General features: G+C 39.7%; 1 protein-coding gene across 4 annotated transcripts in view; it reads right to left on the reverse strand.

The window, feature by feature from the left end:
* The window catches only part of LOC118374579 (A disintegrin and metalloproteinase with thrombospondin motifs 2-like), a 258,205-nt gene that overhangs the window by 50,962 nt on the left and 194,490 nt on the right, over positions 1–12,753 (reverse strand). For all 4 annotated transcript variants that reach the window (XM_052488114.1, XM_052488113.1, XM_052488112.1 and 1 more), the window contains exon 4: positions 12,229–12,434. In XM_052488114.1, the coding sequence (XP_052344074.1) occupies positions 12,229–12,434 (206 nt within the window). The remainder of the gene's footprint in view (positions 1–12,228; positions 12,435–12,753) is intronic.

The following is a 12,753-nucleotide window of genomic DNA, read 5'->3' on the forward strand; positions in this document are numbered from 1 at the left end:
CAACAGTACATAAAGAGAGAGCCCACTACAGGAAGAGAGACCTAAGACAACACTACATAAAGAGAGACAACATTACATAAATAGAGACAACACTAGATAATGAGAGACCTAAGACAACACTACATAAAGAGAGACAACACTCGATAAAGAGAGACCTAAGACAACACTACATAAAGATAGACAACACTACATAAAGAGAGACAACACTACATAAAGAGAGAAAACACTACATAAAGAGAGACCTAAGACAACACTACACAAAGAGAGACAACACTAGATAAAGAGAGACAACACTTGATAAAGAGAGACCTAAGACAACACTACATAAAGATAGACAACACTACAAAAGAGAGACAACACTACATAAAGAGAGAAAACACTACATAAAGAGAGACCTAAGACAACACTACACAAAGAGAGACAACACTACATAAAGAGAGACAACACTACATAAAGAGAGACAACACTAGATAAAGAGAGACCTAAGACAACACTACAAAAGAGATACGAAACTACACAAAGAGAGACAACACTACATAAAGAGAGACAACACTACATGAAGAGAGACCTAAGACAACACTACATAAAGACAGACAACACTAGATAAAGAGAGACAACACTACATAAAGAAAGACAACACTCGATAAAGAGAGACCTAAGACAACACTACATAAAGATAGACAACACTAGATATAGAGAGACCTAAGACAACACTACAAAAAGAGATACAAAACTACACAAAGAGAGACAACACTACATAAAGAGAGACAACACTACATAAAGAGAGACAACACTATATATAGAGAGACCTAAGACAACACTACATAAAGATAGACAACACTACATAAAGAGAGACAACACTACACAAAGAGAGACAACACTACATAAAGAGAGACAACACTACATGAAGAGAGACCTAAGACAACACTACATAAAGACAGACAAAATTACATAAAGAGAGACAACACTAGATAAAGAGAGACAACACTACACAAAGAGAGACAACACTATATAAAGAGAGACAACACTACATAAATAGAGACAACACTATATATAGAGAGACCTAAGACAACACCACATAAAGAGAAACAACACTACATAAAGAGAGACAACACTACATAAAGAGAGAAAACACTACATAAAGGGAGACCTAAGACAACACTACACAAAGAGAGACAACACTACATAAAGAGAGACAACACTCGATAAAGAGAGACCCAAGACAACACTACATAAAGATAGACAACACTACATGAAGAGAGACAACACTACATAAAGAAAGACCACACTACATAAAGAGAGACCTAAGACAACACTACACAAAGAGAGACAACACTACATAAAGAGAGACAACACTACATAAAGAGAGACAACACTCGATAAAGAGAGACCTAAGACAACACTACATAAAGATAGACAACACTACATAAAGAGAGACAACACTACATAAAGAGAGACCTAAGACAACACTACATAAAGATAGACAACACTACATAAAGAGAGACAACACTACATAAAGAGAGAAAACACTACATAAAGAGAGACCTACGACAACACTACACAAAGAGAGACAACACTACATAAAGAGAGACAACACTACATAAAGAGAGACAACACTAGATAAAGAGAGACAACACTACATAAAGAGAGACAACAGTACATAAAGAGAGACCTAAGACAACACTACATAAAGAGAGACAACACTACATAAAGAGAGACAACAGTACATAAAGAGAGAGCCCACTACATGAAGAGAGACCTAAGACAACACTACATCAAGAGAGAATACTAGATAAAGAGAGAAAACAATACATGAAGAGAGTCCTAAGACAACACTATACAAAGATAGACAACACTATATAAAGAGAGACAACACTACATGAAGAGAGACAACACTATATAAAGAGAGACAACACTACATGAAGAGAGACAACACTACACAAAGAGAGAAAACTCTCCATTAAGAGAGACCTAAGACAACACTACATAAAGAGAGACAACACTACATAAAGAGAGACAACAGTACATAAAGAGAGAGCCCACTACAGGAAGAGAGACCTAAGACAACACTACATAAAGAGAGACAACATTACATGAATAGAGACAACACTAGATAATGAGAGACCTAAGACAACACTACATAAAGAGAGACAACATTACATAGAGACAACACTAGATAATGAGAGACCTAGGACAACACTATATAAAGAGAGACAACACTACATAAATAGAGAAATAAGACACACTAAATAAAGACAGACAAAATTACATAAAGAGAGACAACACTAGATAAAGAGAGACAACACTACATAAAGAAAGACAACACTCGATAAAGAGAGACCTAAGACAACACTACATAAAGATAGACAACACTAGATATAGAGAGACCTAAGATAACACTACAAAAAGAGATACAAAACTACACAAAGAGAGACAACACTACATAAAGAGAGACAACACTCGATAAAGAGAGACCTAAGACAACACTACATAAAGATAGACAACACTACATAAAGAGAGACAACACTACATAAAGAGAGACCTAAGACAACACTACACAAAGAGAGACAACACTACATAAAGAGGGACAACACTACATAAAGAGAGACAACACTAGATAAAGAGAGACCTAAGACAGCACCACATAAAGAGAGACAACACTACATAAAGAGAGACAACACTCGATAAAGAGAGACCTAAGATAACACTACAAAAAGAGATACAAAACTACACAAAGAGAGACAACACTACATAAAGAGAGACAACACTCGATAAAGAGAGACCTAAGACAACACTACATAAAGATAGACAACACTACATAAAGAGAGACAACACTACATAAAGAGAGAAAACACTACATAAAGAGAGACCTAAGACAACACTACACAAAGAGAGACAACACTACATAAAGAGGGACAACACTACATAAAGAGAGACAACACTAGATAAAGAGAGACCTAAGACAGCACCACATAAAGAGAGACAACACTACATAAAGAGAGACAACACTCGATAAAGAGATACCTAAGACAACACTACATAAAGATAGACAAAACTAGATAAAGAGAGACCTAAGACAACACTACAAAAAGAGAGACAACACTACATAAAGAGAGACAACACTCGATAAAGAGAGACCTAAGACAACACTACATAAAGATAGACAACACTACAAAGAGAGACAACACTACATAAAGAGAGAAAACACTACATAAAGAGAGACCTAAGACAACACTACACAAAGAGAGACAACCTTACATGAAGAGAGACAACACTACATAAAGAGAGACAACACTAGATAAAGAGAGACCTAAGACAACACCACATAAAGAGAGACAACACTACATAAAGAGAGACAACACTCGATAAAGAGAGACCTAAGACAACACTACATAAAGATAGACAACACTACATAAAGAGAGACCTAAGACAACACTACAAAAAGAGATACGAAACTACACAAAGAGAGACAACACTACATAAAGAGAGACAACACTACATGAAGAGAGACCTAAGACAACACTACATAAAGACAGACAAAATTACATAAAGAGAGACAACACTAGATAAAGAGAGACAACACTACATAAAGAAAGACCACACTACATAAAGAGAGACCTAAGACAACACTACACAAAGAGAGACAACACTACATAAAGAGAGACAACACTATATATAGAGAGACCTAAGACAACATCACATAAAGAGAAACAACACTACATAAAGAGAGACAACACTCGATAAAGAGAGACCTAAGACAACACTACATAAAGATAGACAACACTACATAAAGAGAGACAACACTACATTAAGAGAGACAACACTACATAAAGAGAGGCAACACTATATAAAGAGAGACAACACCACAACACTATATAAAGAGAGACAACACTACATAAAGAGAGACAACACCACAACACTACATAAAGAGAGACAACGCTACAAGAAGAGAGACCTAAGACAACACTACATAAAGAGAGACAACAATAAAGAGAGTCGAGACTACATGAAGAGAGACAACACTACATAAAGAGAGAATACTACATAAAGGGAGAAAACAATACATGAAGAGAGACAACACTACACAAAGAGAGAAAACTCTCAATTAAGAGAGACCTAAGACAACACTACATAAAGAGAGACAACACTACATAAAGAGAGACAACAGTACATAAAGAGAGAGCCCACTACATGAAGAGAGACCTAAGACAACACTACATCAAGAGAGAATACTAGATAAAGAGAGAAAACAATACATAAAGAGAGACAACACTACATAAAGAGAGACAACATTACATAAATAGAGACAACACTAGATAATGAGAGACCTAAGACAACACTAAATAAAGAGAGAAAACACTACATAAAGAGAGACAACACTACATTAATAGAGAAATAAGAAACACTACATAAAGAGAGACCACACTACATAGAGACAACACCACATAAAGAGAGACCTAAGATAACCCTACATAAAGAGAGACAACACTACATTAAGAGAGACCTAAGATAACCCTACATAAAGAGAGACAACATTACATAGAGACAACACTAGATAATGAGAGACCTAGGACAACACTATATAAAGAGAGACAACACTACAGAAATAGAGAAATAAGACACACATAAAGAGAGACACACTACATAAAGACAGACACCACTACATAAAGAGAGACAACACTACATTAATAAGAGAGACAACACTACATAAAGAGAGACAACACTATATAAAGAAAGACCTAAGACAACACTACATAAAAAGAGACAATACTACATAAAGAGAGAACACCACAAAACTGTATAAAGAGAGACAACACTACAACACTACATAAAGAGAGACAACACTACATAAAGAGTGACAAGATAGCACTACATAAAGAGAAACAACACTACATAAAGAGAGACAACAGTACATAAAGAGAGAGAGCCCACTACAGGAAGAGAGACCTAAGACAACACTACATAAAGAGAGACAACATTACATAAATAGAGACAACAGTAGATAATGAGAGACCTAAGACAACACTACATAAAGAGAGACAACACTACATAAATAGAGAAATAAGACACACTACATAAAGAGAGACCACACTACATAGAGACAACACCACATAAAGAGAGACCTAAGACAACACTACATAAGAGAGACAACACTACATAAAGAGAGAAAACACTAAGTTAAGAGAGACCTCAGATAACCCTACATAAAGAGAGACAACATTACATAGAGACAACACTAGATAATGAGAGACCTAGGACAACACTATATAAAGAGAGACAACACTACAGAAATAGAGAAATAAGACACACTACATAAAGACAGACGACACTACATAAAGAGAGACAACACTATATAAAGAAAGACCTAAGACAACACTACATAAAAAGAGACAATACTACATAAAGAGAGACAACACCACAAAACTATATAAAGAGAGACAACACTACAACACTACATAAAGAGAGACAACACTACATAAGGAGTGACAAGATAGCACTACATAAAGAGAGACAACACTAAACAAAGAGAGACAGCACTACATAAAGATAGACCTAAGACAACACGACATAAAGAGATACAACATTACATAAAGAGAGACCTAAGACAACACTACATAAAGAGAGCCCTAAGACAACACTACATAGAGACACCACAACACTACATAAAGAGAGACAACACTACATAAAGATAGACACCACTACATAAAGATAGACCTAAGACAACATTACATAAACCACAACACTACATAAAGAGAGACACCACAACACTACATAAAGAGAGACCTAAGACAACAACACAGCATTGCAGCAACAGATGACAACAACATGGTAGCAACATGACAACAAAACAGTAGCAACACATGGCAGCACAACATGGTAGAAACACAAGCATGATACAAACCTTGTTGGGCACAGACAACAGCACAAAGGGCAAAAAGATAGAGAAAACAAATACATCACGTGTAGCAACCTCAAGTGTCCATAATTGAGTCTTTGAATGTAGAGATGGAGATTTAACTGTCCAGTTTGAGTGTTTTTTTTTGCAGCTTGTTCCAGTCGCTAGCTGCAGCAAACTGAAAAGAGGAACGAGGGATGTGAGTGGTTTGGGGACCTATAACAGAATATGACTGGCAGAATGGGTGTTGTACTGAATGTGGAGGATGTGAGTTGCAGTATGCATCTGTAAGATGAGGTAGAGAGGGAGGGAATCAGCACTACAGAATGTTAGTTCAGAGTGTTAGTTCAGAGTGTTAGTTCAGAATGTTAGTTGAGAGTGTTAGTTCAGAGTGTTAGTTCAGAATGTTAGTTGAGAGTGTTAGTTCAGAGCGTTAGTTCAGAGTGATAGTTCAGAGCGTGAGTTCAGAATGTTAGTTCAGAGTGTTAGTTCAGAGTGTTAGTTCAGAACGTTAGTTCAGAGCGTGAGTTCAGAATGTTAGTTCAGAGTGTTAGTTCAGAGTGTTAGTTCAGAATGTTAGTTCAGAATGTTAGTTCAGAGTGTTAGTTCAGAGTGTTAGTTCAGAATGTTAGTTCAGAACGTTAGTTCAGAGCGTGAGTTCAGAATGTTAGTTCAGAGTGTTAGTTCAGAGTGTTAGTTCAGAGTGTTAGTTCAGAGTGTTAGTTCAGAATGTTAGTTCAGGATGTCAGTTCAGAGTGTTAGTTCAGAATGTTAGTTCAGAATGTTAGTTCAGAGTGTTAGTTCAGAATGTTAGTTCAGAGTGTTAGTTCGGAGTGTTAGTTCAGAATGTTAGTTCAGAGTGTTAGTTCAGAATGTTAGTTCAGAATGTTAGTTCAGAGTGTTAGTTCCGAATGTTAGTTTAGAGTGTTAGTTCAGAAGGTTAGTTCAGAATGTTAGTTCAGAGTGTTAGTTCAGAATGTTAGTTCAGAATGTTAGTTCAGAGCGTGAGTTCAGAATGTTTGTTCAGAGTGTTAGTTCAGAATGTTAGTTTAGAGTGTTAGTTCAGAATGTTAGTTCAGAGTGTTAGTTCAGAGCGTGAGTTCAGAATGTTAGTTCAGAGTGTTAGATCAGAGCGTGAGTTCAGAATGTAAGTTCAGAATGTTAGTTAAGCGTGAGTTCAGAATGTTAGTTCAGAGTGTTAGTTCAGAATGTTAGTTCAGAGTGTTAGTTCAGAGTGTTAGTTCAGAATGTTAGTTCAGAGTGTTAGTTCAGAGCGTGAGTTCAGAATGTTAGTTCAGAGTGTTAGTTCAGAGCGTGAGTTCAGAATGTTAGTTCAGAATGTTAGTTCAGAGCGTGAGTTCAGAATGTTAGTTCAGAGTGTTAGTTCAGAATGTTAGTTCAGCGTGTTAGTTCAGAGTGTTAGTTCAGAGTGTCAGTTCAGAGTGTTAGTTCAGAGTGTTAGTTCAGAATGTTAGTTCAGAATGTTAGTTCAGAGTGTTAGTTCAGAGTGTTAGTTCAGAATGTTAGTTCAGAGCGTGAGTTCAGAATGTTAGTTCAGAGTGTTAGTTCAGAGTGTTAGTTCAGAGTGTTAGTTCAGAGTGTTAGTTCAGAGTGTTAGTTCAGAGTGTTAGTTCAGAGTGTTAGTTCAGAGTGTTAGTTCAGAGTGTCAGTTCAGAGTGTTAGTTCAGAGTGTTAGTTCAGAATGTTAGTTCAGAATGTTAGTTCAGAGTGTTAGTTCAGAGTGTTAGTTCAGAATGTTAGTTCAGAGCGTGAGTTCAGAATGTTAGTTCAGAGTGTTAGTTCAGAGTGTTAGTTCAGAGTGTTAGTTCAGAGTGTGCTGCTCACAGATGTGTCCCATTCTCCCTATTATTATCTGCTGGCCTTTCTCTGTTATCACGCAGGCCTTTAACTTGGACATGATGCATTCATTAGCACCCACCACAGCCAGGCTAGCTTTATCAGCGACACATGCACACACACACACGCGCACACACACACACACACACACACACACACACACACACACACACACACACACACACACACACACACACACACACACACACACACACACACACACACACACACACACACACACACACACACACACACACACACACAGCACTCCTATTAGAGTGGGTGAGTTGATTATTAACACCATCCAGCCATCTCGCTCATCACAAACAGTGTCTGTCAGTGTAAAGGTCTCCCATCAGTTAGACAGGGAAACAGTGTCCTCTGGGTTGATACAGTATCATTAAGCAGACACTTCATATGCAAGAGATTACAACACAATGGAATGGTCTCTCTCTCTCTCTCTCAGACAGTGGAATTTGACAGACTTTGGGGAGGGATATTGTGCATCACTGAGGCCCCCTGTCCTCCTGCCCTTGGCCGTGTGATTATGTGAGAGTGTGTGAGGTGGTGATTATGTGACTTGTGGAGGGGGGGGGGGGTTCAGTTATCTTTTGATTCAGGTATCTCCCGTACATTCCTCTTCATTTCCCATGGACCATTTAAGAAGCTGATCAATGGACTGCATTTCTCAGTCATGTTGTTCACCTCTGTTCTCCTCTCTGGGGGCAGCTTGTTGCTGATTGGGTGTGTGTGTGTTTGTTCATTGATGGACAAGCTCTGGGCTCTTCAATTGGTTGGTCATTGACAAACCAAACCACACTAGAATTTATCAATTGATGCTATTGAGAAAAAAAGGAGGATTTGGAAGAACCAGATTAACATGGGAAGAGAGTAGGAGGTAAACACTCTAGTTGAACTCTACAGACAGGATTCAAAGGTTGCCGTGGGAGCTGACTGACAGACTGCCCACCTCATCTCTGACCCCTATCTCTCGCTCTCTCCTCCCCTGCTGTCTCTCCTTCTCATACTCATACTCCCTCTCTCTCCATTTCTTTCTCTCCCTCTCAATTTCCACCGTGACTTCCTGACCTTTAGCTGACCCCAGATCGACCCCTACATGAAGTAGTGGCGGCGCAGAGAATGGAGAGAAAATGTTTCCATGGGGTGTAGAGAAAATGTTACCATGGGGTGTAGAGAAAATGTTTCCATGGGGTGTAGAGAAAATGTTTCCATGGGGTGTAGAGAAAATGTTTCCATGGGGTGTAGAGAAAATGTTTCCATGGGGTGTAGAGAAAATGTTACCATGGGGTGTAGAGAAAATGTTACCATGGGGTGTAGAGAAAATACTGCAATTTTCAAGCAACTTTTCTGCAAATCTGCCCACGTGTGTATATGATATCTGAGTGAGAGTGACTAAAAAAATCAATGGGGGCCCTCTGGAGGTCAGGGCCTCTGGAGGTCAGGACCCCTGGAGGTCAGGACCCTGGAGGTTAGGACCCCTGGGCACGTGCCCTTCACCCAGTTGGTATTCAGCCATGATTACTACAAGTTAAGATAGCTGGTTAGACTAACCTACCAATCTAAAACATTTTAGCTGGCATGGGTTAATTGATTGACTGTCAGTGACGGACATAACAAGAGGAAAACTTCTGATGTACAACCACATATGTATTCTACTATTCTAACTCTCAAAAGAGATCCTGACTTACTTCCTAAAAAAATGAAATATAAAAAAGGATAATAATTGGGTCAGGGCCCCCTAGTGGCTGGGGGTCCTAACAGACCTCTTATGTACAGATAACAACAGAGAGACAGGCTGGCTACAGCTCTGAGTCACTCGTGGGCTAAGCTAGTTAGAGTAGGAGGGATCACTTCATGTGGAATATACTGTTTTTTCAGATTCATGATGTATACCTGGATATACAGTATGTACTGGGGAGCAACGGAAATCAACAGGACTGGATTTGTATATTGGGTTGAAAGTGTTCTCTCTATGTACTTCTCAGGGTACTATCTCGCGGATAGCATGGCCTGCTAAAGGTCTGAATAAAAGCAAGATAAAAAATGATCTACACACTCACACAGCCTGCAGTATATTGTTCCCTCAAGCTTCCCTGGTAGAGGAAGATAACACACACACGCGCGCACACGCACGCACGCACGCACGCACGCACGCACGCACGCACGCACGCACGCACGCACGCACGCACACACACACACACACACACACACACACACACACACACACACACACACACACACACACACACACACACACACACACACACACACCAAAAGGTTAAGATAACACACTCTTCTCTGCTCTGAGACAGCCTCTATGATCTGACCCTGGCAGCCTTGGACAACGATGAGGAGAGAAAGAAAGAGAGCCTCTTCAGCGTAGCCATGTTCCTAGATAGAATAAGGCCTCAATGGAAGCCACTGAAGGTATGGAGCCATGTTGCCTCATCAAAGGCTGAGGTAATAGCATCAATTGGATCTCCACACCAGTATTCGTCTCAGGTTAGAAGTGCTGATCTAGGGTCAGTTTTGATGTTTAAATCAAAATGAATGAGAAGGAAAATCTGATCCTAGATCATGTATGGAGAAACCTCATGTAAAAAAGTTAAAAAGCAAAACTCCAAGTCCTGAGTACACTCCACCGCCAGAGAGACAGAGAGCGAGATGATCCTAAAGTGAGCAAAGTTAACTTTCAAGAAGAAAGTGGCATAGATGCCATGCGTGGGAGGTTGTTTTGCTTATTTATTTACTGTTTATCGGGTTTTTCAGTAATTTATTCTGAATGCGCTGTTAAAAATCTCTCTGTCTCTGTCTCTAGATGAGAAGGGTGCCTGCAATATGGCTGTGCATTCCCCTCTAAGATTGTCTTACAGATATCTACAACAGGGAGTCAAAAGGGGGGGTGCTGTACTTTCACAACACCGGAGTAAAGACTAAAAGAACTGCTGCTGTTTCTGATAGAAATCTCTGATATCTGTCTGCTGCTTTTTGCACAAAGGCTACACACACACACACACACACACACACACACACACACACACACACTCGACAAACATACACATGCTCGACAAAAACACATGCACACACATGCTCGACAAAAACACACGTGCCCGCATGTACACACACACAGACACGTACCATCACAATCTCTCTCTACTCTCAGATCAGGTTTAATTTTCAGAGATTAAATTCTACATGCCAAATTCCCAATCACACACACTCACACACTCCTGGGAGGCAAGTGCTGGGCTAAGCTCTTTGTTGTGTCCTAAATCATATTGTCTGCTGGCTTTGCATCATTCCAATAGTGACACATGACATAACATCTGAAGGGACATTGTGTGAGAGCTGGGGCAGACGACAGGTTTCACTAGCCTGTGACCATTCTGTCGCTCACATGCACGCAAGCACACACAGAAAATATTTGAAATCCCATCATATTCATATAGAGGAGATAGACAGACAGAAAGACAGACAGTGAGATCTGGCAGGCAGACAGGCAGGCAGGCAGGCAGGCAGGCAGGCAGGCAGGCAGGCAGGCTGGCAGGCAGGCAGGCCCTAGTTCTCTGTCCTAGTCTCTAGTTCCCTATCATAATCTCTAGTTCTCTGTCTTAGTCTCTAGTTCCCTATCCTAATCTCTAGTTCTCTATCTTAGTCTCTAGTTCCCTATCCTAATCTCTAGTTCTCTGTCTTAGTCTCTAGTTCCCTATCCTAATCTCTAGTTCTCTGTCTTAGTCTCTAGTTCCCTATCCTAATCTCTAGTTCTCTGTCTTAGTCTCTAGTTCCCTATCCTAATCTCTAGTTCTCTGTCTTAGTCTCTAGTTCCCTATCCTAATCTCTAGTTCTCTGTTTTAGTCTCTAGTTCTCTATCCTAATCTCTAGTTCTCTGTCTTAGTCTCTAGTTCCCTATCCTAATCTCTAGTTCTCTGTCTTAGTCTCTAGTTCCCTATCCTAATCTCTAGTTCTCTGTCTTAGTCTCTAGTTCCCTATCCTAATCTCTAGTTCTCTGTCTTAGTCTCTAGTTCCCTATCCTAATCTCTAGTTCTCTGTTTTAGTCTCTAGTTCCCTATCCTAATCTCTAGTTCTCTGTCTTAGTCTCTAGTTCCCTATCCTAATCTCTAGTTCTCTGTCTTAGTCTCTAGTTCCCTATCCTAATCTCTAGTTCTCTGTCTTAGTCTCTAGTTCCCTATCCTAATCTCTCGTTCTCTGTTTTAGTCTCTAGTTCCTTATCCTAATCTCTAGTTCTCTGTCTTAGTCTCTAGTTATCTGTCCTAGTCTCAGGTTCTCTATCCAAAGCTCTCTAGTTCTCTGTCCTAGTTTCTAGTTCTCTGTGAGTGTTACTGTTTCATTTTAGCTGCCATATTGGACAGTTCTTTCATGCAAAGGAGAGTGTGTGTGTGCCTTTGTTTGTTTGTGTGTGTGAGCGTACCTCTCTGTGAGTGTGCTATACCTACGATGTTCATGAGCGTGAGCAGGTACTTCTGGACGTGTTCCTTGCCATGGAATTGGACCACAGAGTCATCCACCCCGAGTAGGACCTCGATGTTGTAGGCTCTCTCTGGACTCTGTCTCCTCTGTCTCTGGGCTCGGGTCTGGTTGATACTCTGCTCCACACCACGATACAGGGACTCGAGGTCTATCAGACCAGGCAGGTCAGCACCTATAGACAACACAGACATACTGTTAACATCTAAAACACACACACACACACACACACACACACACACACACACACACACACACACACACACACACACACACACACACACACACACACACACACACACACACACACACACACACACACACACACACACACTGTAAACACCTAAAACACAGACACAGTTAACATCTAAAATACACACTGTTAACATATAAAACACACTAACACACACACACTTTTATAATATAAAACATAAAACACAACCTGTTATAACATAAAACACACACAATTACATCTAAACCACATAAACTGTTAA

The sequence above is a fragment of the Oncorhynchus keta genome, chromosome 30 (genome assembly GCF_023373465.1).
Source record: "Oncorhynchus keta strain PuntledgeMale-10-30-2019 chromosome 30, Oket_V2, whole genome shotgun sequence".
NCBI lineage: Eukaryota > Metazoa > Chordata > Actinopteri > Salmoniformes > Salmonidae > Oncorhynchus > Oncorhynchus keta.